This window comes from Pipistrellus kuhlii, unplaced genomic scaffold, assembly GCF_014108245.1.
Source record: "Pipistrellus kuhlii isolate mPipKuh1 unplaced genomic scaffold, mPipKuh1.p scaffold_m20_p_3, whole genome shotgun sequence".
Taxonomy (NCBI): Eukaryota; Metazoa; Chordata; class Mammalia; order Chiroptera; family Vespertilionidae; genus Pipistrellus; species Pipistrellus kuhlii.
The window spans coordinates 47,483,926-47,501,702 of NW_023425529.1; the positions used below are offsets into that span (position 1 = coordinate 47,483,926).

Here is a 17,777-nt window from a genome sequence, read left to right on the forward strand (position 1 = left end):
CTACCAACAGGATTCCATATATTGGCTTTGGTTGAAACCAGACAGTATCACACCAGATCACTTTTGAAAATAAGACCCTTCCTGAACTCCATTCTATGAGGCTATCAATCATTAGCCCTTGTATTTTACATCCCATGAACATTCTAAAACCCATGGTATTCTCCCTATCTCATCCCAATGGGTCACATGAATCTGAAGAAGCAAAGTAAAACTTGGCCTCTTCATGAATGATAAAGAGGTAAAAGGATGCCTGTGAACATGAGGGAATATAAATAAGCTTAAAGAGATGGAGTCAACCCAGTGGTATGGCTCAGTGGTTAATTGTTGACCTCAGTGGTTAATTGTCATGGTTCAATTCCCAGTCAGGACATATGCCCTGGTTGCAGGCTTGGGCCCTAGTAGGGACGTGCAGGAGGCAGCCAATTAATGATTCTCTCTCATCATTGATGTTCCTATATCTTTCTCCTCTTCCTTTCTCTCTGAAATCAATAAAAAATATATTGATGGACTCAAACCTTTTCTTTAACCTCTTTTCTAATGGGTAAAAGCATTATGGCTAATTCCCTATATCTGTCCCTGAAGATCCCCATAGCTGATTGAATCTGACTCTAAGAACTCAAAGCAGTACCTAATAAAACACACTGTTCTCTTTTCTAATGACTTTTATTAACAAGCAAAATAATAATTAAAAAACAAAACAAAACAACAACCTTAAAGTTGGAACAGCAGTAAGTCAAACTGCTGCTTAGTTCATGGATGTACCTGGGGTACATGCTCTCTCATTGTGAGGCAGCACCTAGGCACAAGACTGTGTATTTAGGTATATATGTGACCAAGAAGAGTCAGAGATGGAAACCACTGAAGAACAGAAAGCATTAAGAGTTTCTCATCAGGCAATCCCAAAGCGCTCTGCTCTTTTCCTCTTCTTTGCCTATAAGGAAAAAGCAATAAGGAAAAAATTAGATTGCAAGACAACAGTGGCCTGGGTTCCTGGCTGCTTTACTTCAAATTCACATGGATTGTCACATGGTTGAAGGAGGAAGGAAGGCCCAGGTTGAGCTTGGCAGCCAAAGATTTCATTTCTGAATTTCTCTTGTTATCCAGTTAGAGCTGGGGAGGTTCAGTGGAAAAGCAGGGTGAGCGGGGAGAAGATTATAAGGAGATGGGCCAGGAAGAAAAGAGGAGAAAAATAGTAGAAAATGGAAAGATGCCTTAAGGAGAGAGGACCATTCAGCCTTGTAGCAAGTTAGGCTCGAAATAGTGGACTCTTTAACAGGCTGGGGAAAGTCTAGTCAGTGGGGAGATGGGAGATTTCAGAGGACAAAGGGTTGACCAATGCTATTTGGTGGAGGTGAGGGGAATGCCCTTTTGGACAGTCAGGCCCGCACAGCAGCTATTCCCAGGCCTCCCAATACAAAGAGCATAAAATCTTCAATACCAATGTAATGAATGGGGAGAGAAGGTGAGTCCCCAACACGGACCTCTTAAGGGAGGACGTATGGGAGAGGGCACAAAATGGGGAGGGGCGGAGGAAAGAACACCTTTTGTTCTAAGAGTGACTCAAAACGGCACCAAATCCAACCTCATTCAACCACTGCCCCCTTCTTTTTCATTCCATTCACACAGGAGGTTTAATTTAGATTAAAAAGAAAAGCTAAGTGAATACAGGCCCAGACCACTCCACCTGGATTATTGACACAATTCTTTGGAATAATAGTAAAAAAAGCCATCTGGTTCATGTAAACTCCATAAGCCTCAGAAGTTACTTCTTCCTTATGAACACTGATTCTTCCAATAAACGCCAATATTCCTTGCCACCCAACAAAATCCTCATCCGCCTTATCTTGGAGAGGCCAAATGTACCAGCTTAGTGAGCATAACACAGTTTCCTTGGGAAAAAGGGAGTAATTTAAACTAGATTTAGCCGAAACTGGTTTGGCTCAATGGATAGAGCGTCGGACTGCGGACTGAAAGGTCCCAGGTTCAATTCTGGTCAAGGGCATGTACCTTGGTTGCGGGCACATCCCCAGTAGGGGGTGTGCAAGAGGCAGCTGATCGATGATTCTCTCTCATCAATGTTTCTAGCTCTCTATCCCTCTCTCTTCCTCTCTGTAAAAAATCAATAAAATATATTTTTAAAATATATTTTTAAACTAGATTTAAAACAAGCCTAAGTTTATGGCTTATTTCTAGTTCACTCTGGCAAATCAATAAGCAAGCAGATACTTATAATAGGTAATGATTTATTCTGAATTAGCATAAAAAACACAAATCCCTCTAGTTTTTTCCTAGTGAAGATGTAAACTGATCAGATTCCAAAATTTTCAGGGTTTATTATTATTTGAAATGTTTTTTAATTGATTTTTTGAGAGAGACAGACGGACAGACAGACACACATGGATGAGAGAGAATCATTGATTGGCTGCCTCATGCACATCCCCTACTGGATTGAGCTAGCAATCTGGGCATGTTCCCAACCAAGAATTGAACAACCCCAGCTAGGCAGTTTATTTTTATTATTCATTAAAAAAAAACACACACAAAAAAACGAGGATATCTCGAGAGATAGATGGAAAGAAGTAAATTTGGATTAAACGGGAGAAAGAACCTTCTAAACTCCTTTCCACCCAAATAATTTCTATATTTCAAAACATATTATTTCAACTGTTCCTTATATACACCTCAGGTGATACTTGGTCTCCATTACAGATATTCTCATGTATCTGTAACAAGCAAAATAATATCTTAATAAAAATATTAAGAAAACTGACAATGCCAAAACCGGTTTGGCTCAGTGGATAGAGCATTGGCCTGCGGACTGAAGGGTCCTGGATTCGATTCCGGTCGGGAGCATGTGCCTTGGTTGTGGGCACGTCCCCAGTGGGGTGTGTGCAAGAGGCAGCTGATCGATGATTTTCTCTCATCGATGTTTCTGGCTCTCTATCCTTCTCTCTTCCTCTCTGTAAAAAATCAATAAAATATGTTAAAAAAAAAAAAAAGAAGAAACAAAAAAAACTGACTATGAACCTTTCAATCAGCAAATCAGTATTGTCTGTTCATTGAGCAGTCTTCCAAAGTTTAAGGGTCAGTGAATGGGAGTTGTTATTCTAGGGGAAGCTGGAATGTGGATGAACTTGTCTTTTTCTTTTTGTTTTGAACACATTTTTAAAAAAAATATTTTTTATTTTTTTATAGAGAGGAGGGGACAGGGATAGGGAGTTAGAAACATTGATGAGAGAGAAACATCAATCAGCTGCCTCTTGCACACCCCCTACTGGGGATGTGCCTGCAACCAAGGTACATGCCTTTGAACGGAATTGAACCTGGGACCCTTGAGTCCACAGGCCGAAGTTTTATCCACTGAACCAAACCCATTAGGGCTTGAATATAAGTCTTAAATAAAAAAGCCACTCTTTCATTTTGAGAAACTATTTGTAAACAAAGTGATAAGAAAAATAAATCTCATTTGAGTCTATTGTCCTATTCCAGATGGGAGTTAGGCACAACTATACTTGTGTCTGGGTTGGATATGGGAGTCATTAAATGATCAAAGAAATATCTTGGCTGACTATCAGAGACATTGCTTACTGAATACTCTCAATATGACAGGTGTTATGTCAAGCATTCTACATAGAATCATCTATTTTTACATAGAAACATTTCATGCTTAAAATACCACTTCAAGGTAGGTACTATCTCTACATCCCAGATGATGAAACGGAGGTTAAGAAAAGTACCATAACCTGGAGATTATTATGGTAAGTAAAATAAAGCAGAGTAAGACAATATCACATGATCTCACTTCTTTGTAGAATCTAATGAGTAAAATAAACTGCCGGGGTGCCGGGAGGAAAGTGCCATCTATTATAATAGCTATCAAGCAAAGGACAAAAGATCTTCTCATCCGAGCACTTTAGAAGTAGGCCAGGGAAATAATAGTGTTTCTCCACTCAGCTTGTTCATCCTCATTTCCCTTCAAGGGCTCTACGAAGCATTTATGTATATTTTACCTCTGTATCCTCTGTGGTTCCTGTTCCAGCTGAACTTGTGACAATTCCAAATCGCTCCTTCCTCTTTTTCAGCTTCTCGTCATCTTCAGACTGTTCAGGGACAAAGAAAAAGGTTGAAACAAGCTAGCTTCCATTCACATGGTAAATGGGAATAAAACTGTAACTTGCCAGCCAACCTTATGATAAGAACTAAGGATCACACAAACAGAAAAAAATAGATAAGAAAATGAATAAGCTAGTATACAGCATTTTGTCTCTAAAATGATTAAAAATTTAAGGCCTTAAAGATGGGTGGATGACCCCAGCTGACAGAAACAGGGAGATTGGAAGATCACGAAACAAACTATGAACTTCAAGGCAGCCCTGGATATTGTGGCTCAGTTGGGTAAGTGTCCAGTTCCATTCCTGGTCAGCACATATACCCAGTTTGTGGGTATGATCCCCAGTTGGGATGCATGCAGGAAGCAATTGATCGATGTTTCTCTGTCACACTGAAGTTATTCTATCTCTCCCTTTCCTTTCCTCGCTCTAAAAATCAATTAAAACTCACTAAAAAAACAAAATAAAAACAAAACAACTACGGAACCGCTCATGGCAATGGCACAAGCATGATATCATTGATCTTGACTACTAAAGACCAGATTTCAGGAATGGCAAAAATGTTAGCAGTCTGTTGGTTCTGGCCAGTGTGGCTCAATTGGGCTGAGTGTCCCTGTGCACCAAAAGGTAGGGGATTTTGATTCTAGGTCAGAGCACTTACCCAAGTTTTGTGTTGGATCCTTAGTCTTGGTGCATATGGGAGATATCTGATGCCTGTCTGTCTGTCTCTCTCTCTCCCCCTACTCTTCCTCCCTCCCTCCCTCAATTAAAAAACCATCTTTCAGTCCTGGGAGCCATTACATCTGTATAACAAAGATTCAAACTTTAAAACAAAGTACCTCCAAATGGCCTAGTGGTTTACTGTGGTACAATTATAACAGAAGTAAAGGAAAAGAAAATCAACACTGACTATGAACCTTTCAAACCAATTAATATATTATTGTATTTGTATGACAAATTCTATACAGAGGCTCTTACAGCACTACTTTCAGATGATAGCAAGTATGGCTTCATTGTAATAGACTATAGTGGTGTACTTTTTGGCACACTCCAAGGAAACACAAGAGAAGTCCTGCACGTATTCACTGTGGATCTCCCTAAGAAACATGGTAGAGGAAGTCAGTTAGACATAATTGTGTTCGGAAACCAGCTAAGACAGCTGTGCAGCTGGTCTCATTTTAGCTGAATCAGCTGACTTTATAATTTTTTTAAAATCCTCAAATGAGAACTAGAGAAATATAAATCTCATTTCACAAAGAGTCAGAATAAAAATATGAACTAACTTAGAGTATGCCCTTGCTGGAATGGTTTACTAACAACTACAAAATTTGGACCTGGCTAGTGTGGCTCAGTTGGTTGAGCACTATCCTGTGCACCAAAGGGTCATGGGTTCAATTCCTAGTCAGGGCACATATCCAGGTTGCGGGTTCAATCTCCGGTTGGGGTGAATGCAGGAGACAGCCAAACAATGTTTTTTAGAACATCTGCTCTAAATCTACCAGGGGCTCTAAGTGAAAAAAAAACCACACCATACAGATTCTCCCCACTTGCCACTCCCTACAAAGAGCCTGCCTAACCCTCACCCGCAGAAAGCAGTGCGCGTTTATTTTGTGCATGCCTGCTCTTTCCTCACCACCCAGAGGCCCTCAGCTCCCCTCCTAAAGCCTCTTTCCTTCTTGCCCCGCAGGGAAAGTGCATAACAGGCCCAGTAAATCAACCCAGTTCTAATGGTCTCTCTTACTTGACCCTTCTAGCGTGACGGTGTCGCATGAAGACAATCGTACAATAAACTTCACTCCATCTTTAGCTCCTTGCTGACAGACTTTGATTCATGGGATGATGAGACCCATCTGAGGGAAATTACATTGATCAAAACGCATCTCTCTCTGTATTCATCAGGCCAATGCCCCCCAGGTCATGCTCAAGTGCACAAATGGGGTTATGAATCTGCAGGCAGCACTGACTGCTCTAGCTCAGTGTCATATGCACTGACAAACCCTCCGTTCTTCACCACCCTCATACCCCCAGCCCTCTCCTGCAAACCCTCAACCACTCACTCTTTATTCTTCCCATGCATGCTCATGTGACAGAACAGTGCTGGAACTTGAAATGCCCTTACTTCCTATTAAATGAAACCTCCTAAAAACAAACAATTTGCATCCAGAATCTGAAAAGAAACCTCACTAACTAAACATAGGCATTGAATGTTCAGATTGATCAATATATGGATCAAGATAGTTCATTTCCTCCATCCTGTCACTCAAGATTTAAATAGCAAGCAAAATGACTGATGCCCTAATAATCCCATTTCCCCAAAATTGTCTTTTCTTTTTAAAAGCTCATTGACAAAAATGAAAAAGGGAATTGTGTAAAAGGAGAGCCCCTCCTATATAATAAAAGGCCAGTGACTATAACGGCATAACAATCAGAATGACGGATCCATCAGTAGCTATGAGGTGCATTGACCATCTCTTGGTCCCCCCCACCTCCCACAGGCTCAGATCAATCGCTTGTTGGCAAATAGGAAACCACGGGGAACAAGGGGTGGCAACAGGGTGGCACTGGGGACTGGCGAGTAGGGGAAACAGCCAACCTCTTGATACTTCCCCCTGGCCTGAAGGCTCCGATTGCTGCATGGCCAACGGGGAACCAGGGTGGGCAGTGGCAGGTCAGGACTGGGTACTGGGATCTGGGGCTGGGGACTGGCGAGCCGGAGGATGATGGCTCTGATCGCAGGCTAGGCCTAGGGACCCTACCCATGCACTATTTCATGTGCTGGGCCTTTAATACACACACACACACACTCACACACACGTATTTGGAATCCTACCTTTGGCCCACACTGGCAGAACTGGACAGAAAGCATGATTAATATTTAATAAAGCCAATATCCCCATGAATAGCCAATATCACTATCATGGTATTTGACATCATGAAATAAGACAGTTCCAAACTGAACCCTTCAGCCGAAACCGGTTTGGCTCAGTGGATAGAGCGTCAGCCTGAAGACTGAAAGGTCCCGGGTTCGATTCCGGTCAAGAGCATGTACCTTGGTTGCTGTTGCTGGCACATCCCCAGTAGGGGATGTTCAAGAGGCAGCTGATCGATGATTCTCTCTCATCGATGTTTCTAACTCTCTATCCCTCTCTCTTCCTCACTGTAAAAAAATCAATAAAATATATTAAAAAAAAAAAAATGAACCCTTCAGAAGACATCTTCAACTTTCCAAAAATCACTTTTGTCCTTGTTTCCCTTTTATATTTGCAAAATCCTCAGGCAATATACAGAAAAGAATACTTGCTGAGGGAAAAGACTGAGAAATTCAAGACACAAATACAAGTTACATGTGTGAATGTGCTCAGCATCTAGGAACTAACATATAGGTTAATAAATATTAGATATTAGTTTATTGCAACATTCCTCCTAGTCCTTGAAACAAAGTGTGAGACTACTAACAATTTGAAGCTAACAATGCCATACATTCCTCTTCCTCATTAGAAGTGAAGTCACCAAAAGTTCATAAGAATCAGACTCATTACCAAGGCAATAAGGAAATTTATTTTAGCTGCAAGGCAAATGAGAACAGCCTGGTGTGTATGGCTCAGTGGTTGAGTGTTGACCTATGAACCAGGAGGCCAAGGTTCAATTCCCAGTCAGGGCACATGCCCAGTTTATGGGCTCAATCCCTAGTGTGGGATGTGCAAGAGGCAGCCAATCAACGATTCTCTCTCATCATTGAGGTTTTTTTCTCTCTCTCTGAAATCAGTAAAAATATATTAAAAAAAAAACAAAAAAAAAACGTGTGCAGGCCGAACTGGTTTGGCTCAGTGAATAGAGCTTTGGCCTGCGGACTGAAAGGTCCCAAGTTCGATTCCGGACAAGGGCATGTACCTTGGTTGCAGGCACATCCCCAGTAGGAGGTGTGGGGTGTGGAGGAGGCAGCTGATCTGTTTCTCTCTCATTGATGTTTTTGACTCTTTACCTCTCTCCTTTCCTCTCTGTAAAAAATCAATTAAAAAATGTGTGTGTGTGTGTGTGTGTGTGTGTGTGTATGTATGTATGTGTGTGTGTGTGTGTGTGTTATATATATATAAATGTGACAGAACAGTAACCAAACAAAACCAGAGTTTTCTCTACCAAGTGCTATTAACTATCTTTTCTCTCTGGAAACAAAACAAAAAAAACCCCAAAAAACCTATGCTGTCTGCTTCACTGATTTCATCATCCCTAATAATTAATGACTACAAAAAATAGATATCTACATAAGGAAATATCGGAGGGAACTGAGCAAGGAACCAATATCTAACTTTGTGGACCCAATCCTAGGTGCTCTAAAGCAGCGGCCGCTAACCTCCCGGACCTCGCCGACCACCAGTGGTTCCAGAACACCGGCTGGTGACGCTGCTCTAATGGCCTCTGAGGAGTCACTGTCACTAAATTACCTGACATCAATTTCTATCAGCAATTTCAATAACATTAACATTGTAAAATTAATCCATTCATCTTCCAGTCTTTCAAATATCCACCGAGTAACTACTTTTGGTCAGGTGCTGTATTGGCATTAGAAATAGCATTAGAAATAGAGATGAATAAAACAAAGATCCTTAAACTCATGTGGCTTATGAATTCACAACTGGGTTATTGTAAAGATGTGGGCCACTGTTTATTATAGCACTGCATTATGAGGACCCATGGGAAAATTTCTTTCTGGTCCTCAGACCCAAAATAAATATGCTTTTGCTGAATAATTTGTTAGTTTTCACCTTCTGAACCCTGTGAATAACTAAACTGTACAACTGTGTTTTCTTTCTATTGACTATAAGTTTGAAGCCAATTATGTGATCTCTCTCTCTGGGAAGTGATGTCAAAAATATTTCTTTTTTAATATTCAAAAGGAGTGGTCAGCCCTGGCCAATGTGGCTTAGTTGATTGGAGTGTCATCCCTACACTGAAAGGTTGCAGGTTCAATCCCAGTTAGGACACATGCCTATGGATTTGATCCCTGGTTGGGCGCATACAGGAGGCAACCGTCGATGTAGCTCTTTCACACTGATGTTTCTCTCTCTCTCCTTCTCCCCCCCTTTTCCTAAAATCAATTTTTTTAAAAAGGAAGGAGTGGCCAGATTATTGTAGTGAAAGAAAAACATGAGATCCAGAAATGGAGATCCAACACCCAGGTCCCAAGGTAGAGGCTTAGCAGACAATATGAATGAAGTACAGTTAGTTTCAGGGTGGTTGCTGTATCCTTAAGAACTTATTCTTCTCTCCCTGGACCCTGGCCGCTGTGGCTCAGTTGGTTGGAGCATTGTCCTATGCACCAGATTCCCAGTCAGGGTATATACCCCCAGTCAGGGTGCATACGGGAGGCAACTGATTGGTTTCTCTATCTCTTCCCCCCCCCCCCCCCTAAAATAAAAAAATAAAAACATATCCTTGGATAAGGAATAATAAATAAATAAATAAATAAGAACTTATTTTTCTCTAAATATGATGACATCTAATTTTAAAATACCTTACTGTCCCAGGAGGAAAAAGAGGTACTAGGAAATAACTAGAAAATTTTAAATTAAGGACTCTTGTCAATGGTTTCCATGGTATATACACTGTAGCCAGGAATTAAGACCCAAATAGAAGGCCAATTATAGTAACTGGCAGCCTGAACAGCGTAGATGCACTTTCTAAAATGACTGCCTCTTTTTATGACAGAGTACCAAGGATAAGCTGCTCTCTACCCAAAATGGAATCCTACCTTTGTTATCTTCCAAACTAAACTCATGTCTTCAAGATTCAAATTCAAGAGAACATTTTTCAAAACTTACTAATTTTAACCTGAATACGATAAATACTACTATTCAAAGCCTAGTGTTCTAGGGTTATTTGCTCTGCCAAAAGGAGTCCACTTTGATTTAATTAGCAATATTACCCCATGGACTGTGTGTTGAAAGCATTCACCTTCTTCAATCTTATTACTAGTGCCACTCTGGATCATAAAGAGAAACTAGGAGAAACAAAACAGTGACCCAAATGTAACCCAGGCTTATTTAGGGAATTTGAAATCAGTAATTCCCAAAACACATAGCAAGGGTATTTCTGAATTCAATTAAGAGACATACTCACTTATTCTTAGAGGAGACCGAAAGCATTAACCAAGCCAGGCATTTTTCCTGGTCAGTGCAACAAGCTCACTCACTTACATCATGTGTAGGAAGCAGAATTTAAATCTAAAGAATTCAGTCAGGCCCGGTTTGGCTCAGTGGATAGAGCATCAACCTGCAGACTGAAGGGTCCCAGGCTCACAGGCACATGCCCAGGTTGCGGGCTCGATCCCCAGTTGGGGCGTGCAGGAGGCAGCCAATCAATGATTCTCTCTCATTGATGTTTCTATTTCTCTCTCTCTTTCCCTTCCTCTCTGAAATATATACATATACATATACACATGTACACACACACACACACACACACACACACACACACATATATTTAAAGAATTCAGTCAGAGTTATCTTTACAAGTAGGAAGGGGCATTTCAGGGAAGCTTAGGTACTGCTATGAGTTGGAGCTGGCCATTCTCCCATAGCTGTTTAAATGACTGAGCTATTGTTCACATCCAACAATGTTCAATTTTTACATATAATACATTCCCATCAGGGCCTAAACTCTGCCATTTATTTATTCCAGAAGATTATTTTCTCAAAATCTTTTCCCCTGGAGAGGCTAATAGTGAACTAAGATAGTCACATTTTTCAAAAATAATAAATAACTGTCCCCTTTTGTACATGAATTACCATACTATGTTAATAGTTCAACCTGACTTTCCAAAGGAATGTAAGGGAAGAATGAGGCAAAAAGGAAAAGAGGGAACCTTATGGTCACATCTTGACTCTCGCTGCCACGTGACTGATGGCAAGATGAAAAGCAGAGCCTGAGGGCTTTCAGGAGATGGTACATTAATAATAATATGGTCTTGACTTCCCAGAGGTAAAGGTTATGAAACACTCCAGGGTAAGCGAGCTTCCAATTTCATACTCTCAGGGTGAATGACAGCAACTGATGGTTTTTCTCTCAGAAACACTTCAATGCTTAAACACACAGCTGTCACCTCCCTGACCCTGTTTCTGAAATTCATCTGTACATGTTAACCCTTGAGCCTTATGCCAGCCAGACCTCAGAACATCGGGTGGTCCTAAAAACCAGTACACAGAGCCCAAAAGAGGACTATAAAGGAAGGACAGGTCTAGGAAAGGGTGCAGTGTCCTAGCATAAGCAGTAAAGAGACATTCCAACACTGCCCCACACATACACTTAATATACTTCCCCAAACAACCACCTTACCTGCTCTCAACTATCTTTCCACTGTGAGATCAGAATCAATTTTCTAGGCGTCAGAAACTTTAAAACTACACCAGAATAAGAGACCATCAGGAACTGTTATCTCCTGTCTTCAATGGATTTGAAGTTCCCAAACAGCTTAGAACCAAACATTCTTCTGAGTCACTAACTCCTATCACTTTTTCTTTCTCTTGTCCAAATCAAGCTTTTCCTCAGCCCCCACGCCTCTTCAACCCCAGAGGAGGTCATCTGGGTCTCACAGTAATTGATTGTAGGACAAAGCAAGGCAGGTGGAGGAAATGAAGGCTTCACACTTGAGACCCCTGGAAACCACGTTTCTATTAAAAGTCTCCACACCTCTCTTCCCTTGAAAGCCAAAAAAGCTGTTGCTTTTAAGGATAAGCGATGCACAATTTGGAAGAAATATCAAGAAAGCTAAAAACGTTTGAGGGGAGGTAAATGTTGTCTTGGCCAAAATATACAGAGAATGAAGGATGACAGTTACCTAAGCATTCACACAGAATGAGCACTAGGAAAACAGATTTTTTTTCACCTCTAATATATATATATATATTTTTTTTATATTTTATTGATTTTTTACAGAGAGGAGGAGAGAGGGATAGAGAGCTAGAAATGTCAATGAGAGAGAAACATCGGCCAGCTGCCTCCTGCATACCCCCTACTGGGGATGTGCCCGCAACCAATGCACATGCCCTTGACCGGAATCGAACCTGGGACCTTTCAGTCCGCAGACCGACGCTCTACCACTGAGCCAAACCGGTTCCGGCTCACCTCTAATATTTTAAAATGCAGATTTCTGGCTTCACCCAAGCTAATAAATATGAATCTCAAAAGGAAGAGCTTAAGGAGCTGAATTTTAAAAAGGGCCCCTTGGGATTCTTATGTGCAGCTATAGTTGGTAACAATTGCAAATAGCTTTGAGTGTAGACTGACATTAAAAGAAAAATTCCTCACCAAGTCCAAAGAAGGCTGTTACCACAATCCAATTTCCCCTCAAAAGCAGCAGGGGCCTTCCTGAAATGTTTAAGATTCCTACAAATAGGATGTCTCTGTGGCAGAGATGTGAGAGAAAAAGGAAAGTTAGAAAGGAATCACAACTGCCTCTAGGGAAGGCACCGTCAGGGTTGCCGAAGCTCAGCCCATTTGGTTTTCCAGATGACCTAATAAATTCATAATTCTTCACCCCTTTTGAATTCATGCATTCCTCCTTTGGTGACTCTAACACACACCTGTCTTGCTGCTTTCTTAGAATCCAAATAGAGGAACAGAAAGACACTTTTAAACCAGAGGAATTCAATAAAGGAAGAACATGCCAAAACAAGTTCAGGGAACAGCTCAGGTATGTGGGAGAAAAAAAGATAGGCAATTATGTTGATGCACACAAAGATATTTCCCCTACAGAACTGATACAGAATTAAAAGAGAGAATGTCAATAAAGTGGAGAACAGATAAATATTAAGGACCATGTGTTTCGCTTGTCATTTAGAGTGCTAAAGAGGGCCATTATATAAGGCCTCTCATCTTATATATAGTTCTGTTCATTTCCAGTTTTCTTTCCTCCTCAGCTATTTCACATCTAAGCATGTGCATAATAGTGAAATTCTATATAACTTCATCCCTCTACTCTATAACTTAATAAACCCCTCCCTCAATAAATACTTCCTAAAACCCAGACACTAAGCATTTCAAACAATCTCCTCAATAATACATATTCACTGCCAGGGACTTAAAAGATTCAATATTTGATATGAACTCCAAATGTGGAACAATCTGAAAGTACATTTCTATTTCTGTCCTAAGAATCTGCTCTGGGGGTGAGAAGGTAGATTTGACTAAAATATTAATTTTTTAAAAGGTTCTTTTGTTTTAAATAGATTTTTATTGATTTCAGAGAGGAAGAGAGAGATAGAAACATCAATGATGAGAGAGAATCACCAATTGGCTCCCTCCTGCATGCCCCGTACTGGATCAAGCCCACAACCTGGGCATGTGCCTCTGACCAGAATCGACCTGGGATCCTTCAGTCCGCAGGTCGACCCTCTATTCACTGAGCCAAACTGGCTAGGGCTAAAATATTAATTTTTGAAAATGTGAGAAAAAATCAGCAAAGATATAGGAAAGGAGAAAAAAAAGTTAACATTTTCTAGATCTTAATAAGATCTCAGGTTTTATTTAAAAGAGGCTCTTTGCTATTTTGCAAATATCACCCACAACCCAATATCTATCCCCCTATAAAATCTCCCAATCTGATACTGTCTCATCCCCATCTCCATCTCCAAAATACTGGTATTTTTCTGACCAACTATGGCTATCAAACATGAAGAGCAACCTTGCTATTTTGATGAGTACATTAAGAAAAATGAATTATCATGTAATTATTAAACCTGATTTGAACTGACCCCATAAAAATAAAGTATCACCTATCCCAATCAATGTCAGCCCAAAGAACAGTATTAATGAAGTGTTAACCTCTCAAGTATTGAAATAAATCTTTTTTTAAAAATATATTTCATTGATTTTACACAGAGAGGAATTGAGAGGGATAGAGAGTTAGAAACGTCAATAAGAGAGAAACATCGACCAGCTGCCTCCTGCACCCCCCCCACTGCGGATGTGCCCGCAACCAATGTACATGCCCTTGACCGGAATCGAACCTGGGACCTTTCAGTCCCCAGGCTGACGCTCTTCCACTGAGCCAAACCGGCTTCGGCTGAAATAAATCTTAAGCATTCCTGTACTGGTACAGCTCTCACATCATGAGGAGCCCTTTGAACACCAATATTCTCCCCTCCCAGCAAAAATAACAACACATACACACAAAGATTAAAAAAAAAAAAAAATAGCCCATGCAGATTTTGAAGGATGGATAGATGTGGATTCAGACAATTCACATTTCACTGTAGCCAATAATATCTATGAGTGATCAGACATATATTGTTCTGCTCAGAAAAGCCAGGCCAGCTCTGATCACCCCCAAATTAGACAAACACTCGACAACCAATCGTAATATAATGTGATTGACAGGTGAATTTTTAAAATTATTCATCTTATATACTAAAGAGTATTAAGAAAAACAACAACAAACCATTACGAAAAGAATAATCCCACCCCAAGAACTTGGCTGGCCAAAAACAACAAAAGGATATTTAAAAGTAAAACAGACTCAACAAAGCCCAGCACTCCCCTCCTTCCCCAGGCTGTTTACTCTTGAGGCAGACTACAGGGGAACCAGAGGGGCATACACCTTGTTTTTTATCAAAGTTATCAGCTCTGACATGTTAGAAGAAGGAATGCAAAGGTATTAGTGGAGGTGGGTATTGAGCAGGGGAGATAGAAAAGAGTTGGTTTTTAAAAAAATCTAACTTCCTTATCTATTAATTCTTTGGGTTCAAACTAAATGAATGAAATCAGAGAGGGAAAAATCGATTGAAAAGATACAAAGTCCTAGTGGTCTCAACTATGTACCTTAGGGAAGAATAAGCCCTCTATAACAAACTTCTCAGAAATCCAATCTGTAGCCCTGGCTGGTGTAGCTGTTACTGAGCGCTGTCCAAGGCTCCGGGTGATGCCCGGTCAGAGTAGACGCCCGGGTTGTGGCATTGGACCCTGGTAGGGGTTTGCAGGGGAGGCAGTGGATTGATGTTTCTCTCTCACATTTTTTCCTTTCCCCTTTCCTTCCCCCCTTCCCCTTTCCTTCCCTTCCCGTTCCCCTCCCCTTCTCTCCCCCTTCTTACTTCCCCCTTCCCTTCCCTTCCCTCCCCTTTCCCCTCCCCTCCCCTCCCCTCCCCTTTCCTTCCCTTCCCTCCCTCCCTCCTTTCATAAAAAACATATTTAAAAAAATACCAAATTTATAGTAACCAGGGCAAACCACCAGCCATAAATGTTAACACAGCATCAAAAATTACAACTTGTTAGTTGGTCCGAAGGTTGTGGGTTATTGTTAAGCTGAAAAGTTACAACTTGCTTCCCCCAATTTTTGAAGCTTTTCCTCTTAAAGTTTTCAGTTTCTATTCCTAATATTTCATGTCCAATTTTTCTTCATAACCAGTGTGTGCTTGAAAGTTAAGGCCCAGTGGCAGAGTAAAAGTTGTTAAGCAAAGAAAAACCTGACTCCTACTTCCCTGGTTAAAATTAGAATACATTTTCAAGAGCCCTGGGCAGGGAGAGAAAAATTCCGTTCTGCTTCTTTGCTCTTCAAAATTCCTACAGCCAAGTGGTTTAACAGCGGTTGAATGGCACACATAATGACATCATTGATTGGACCCATAACAGAAGGGAGTGAGAAGAGAGGGTGGGAGGGGGGGGAGGAAAAGGGAGGGAGGTGAAGATGTATTTGTGCTACAGACAAAAGACAAGTTCTGTTCCTCAGCAGGGACAAAGGAAGAACCAGATGAGGGTATACTGAGGTCAGAAAGTTTCCCCCATTGTTTCCTCTTTAAATAGCCTCACCCCTAAAGGTGTATTCCAATGGTTGGCTGGAGAAACAGCAGCATGAAAAATGCCAAATATTTATTTTCAAGTTATTATGAACTAGAAGGGGATTTAAAGGACTGGTTAAATTTGGTTGGGCCTAAAATGCTCCAAGAAATACTGAAGACTATGTGAGGTTGGGTCCTGGTTTTTCCTAAAATTCATCCTTTCTGATAGCCACTCTCAATTGCTCTATCTATCATATATATACACCATTCTTATCTTTTCTTACAATTAATATGTTAAAAGAATACAAATAAAAACAAAAAACCTCACCCAAGGAGGATATTTTTTCCACTGATTTTTAGAGAAAATTGAAAGGAGGGGGTGTGGGAGGGGAGAGGCGAAAGAGAAACATGATTGGTTACCTCCTGCACCCCAACTGACGGCAGAAGTCAAATGGAACCTGTAACCCAAGTACATGCCTTGACTGGAAACTGAACTTGTGACCCTCTGGTGCATAGGTCAATGCTCTAACTACTGAGCAACACCAGCCAGAACAAGAACACAATTTTTCAAACGAAGAAATCATTTTGGGAAAAATGATAATCTAGGATAGGGGTGTCAAACTCAATCAGAGAAGGGGCCAAAATCTAAAATCCAGCCTAAATCGCGGGCCGAATGGTTTACTGAACAGTCATAAACTGTCATTGTGATGGAAACGCAGGGGAGTGCAGTGATGACATCGCGGTGCGGGCCACATTGCAAGGCCTGGCGGGACGGATTTGGCCCGCGGGCCTTGTGTTTGACACATGTGATCTAGGATGAAGGGGTCCCTAGCTGGCTTGGCTCAGTGGATAGAGCAACGACCTTCTGACTGCACAGTGGTTCAATTTTGATCAAGGACACATACCTTGGTTGTAGGCTTGATTCCCGCCCTGTAGGGTGTGTGGAGGAGACAACCAATAGATGCGTTTGCTCTCTTATCAGTGTTTGTCTCCCCCTCCCTTCCAACTCTCTAAAAATCAATGGAAAAATATCATCAAGAAAAAAAGGATAAAAGGGAGGGAGGGATTCCTTCAAAAGCCCTTGATCAATGAAATACAATAACTAAGAGGATCACAGTTTTTTTTTTTTGTTTTTTTTTTAATATATTTTATTGATTTTGTACAGAGAAGAAGGGAGATAGAGAGCTAGAAACATCGATGAGAGAGAGTCATCGATCAGCTGCTTCTTGCACACCCCCCACTGGGGATATGCCCACAACCAAGGCACATGCCCTTGACCAGAATCGAACCCGGGACCTTTCAGTCCCCAAGCCAATGCTCTATCCATTGAGCCAAACTGGTCTTGGCTGGATCACAGTTTTTTCCATCTACACTCTATCTACATTTTTGTCTCCGGGAGGGAGGGATTCCTTCAAAAGCCCTTGATCAATGAAATACAATCACTAAGAGGATCACACAGTTTTTTCCATCTACACTCTATCTACATTCTCCCCCCCCCCCCATTCTTATCTGAGGATGTTTTTATGATTTTAGAATAAGAGAAACATTGATGTGAGAAACAGCGGTTAGTTGCCTCTCGTATATACATATCCCGACCAGGGATCAAACCCACAAGCTAAGTTATGTGTCCTGAACCCCACACCTTTTTTGGTGTACAGGACAACACTCCAAACAACTGAAACATATATATATGTTTTGATCATATATAATAAAAGCCCAATATGATAAGTGTCCAGTCATCTAGTCATTGGTCTTCTGTTCAACCAATCAAAGCGTAATATGCCAATGACATGCTAAAGCCACTCAACCACTCTCTATGATGTGTAAAGACCACCAGGGGGCAGACACTTTGTCTGTTCAATCAGAACTGAGGGAGACGAGCCAGACATGACCTGGAGCC

At 41.0% G+C, this 17,777-nt stretch overlaps 1 protein-coding gene across 2 annotated transcripts in view; it reads right to left on the reverse strand.

Annotated features, from left to right (window-relative positions):
• Positions 1–647: 647 nt before the first annotated feature.
• LOC118730400 (SAP domain containing ribonucleoprotein) overlaps positions 648–17,777 on the reverse strand; it is a 57,993-nt gene continuing 40,863 nt past the window's right edge. For both annotated transcript variants that reach the window (XM_036458355.2, XM_036458354.2), the window contains 2 exons: positions 4,011–4,100; positions 648–931 (listed from right to left, as the gene is read on the reverse strand). In XM_036458355.2, coding sequence (XP_036314248.1) covers positions 890–931; positions 4,011–4,100 — 132 coding nt within the window. In that variant the 3' untranslated portion in view covers positions 648–889. The remainder of the gene's footprint in view (positions 932–4,010; positions 4,101–17,777) is intronic.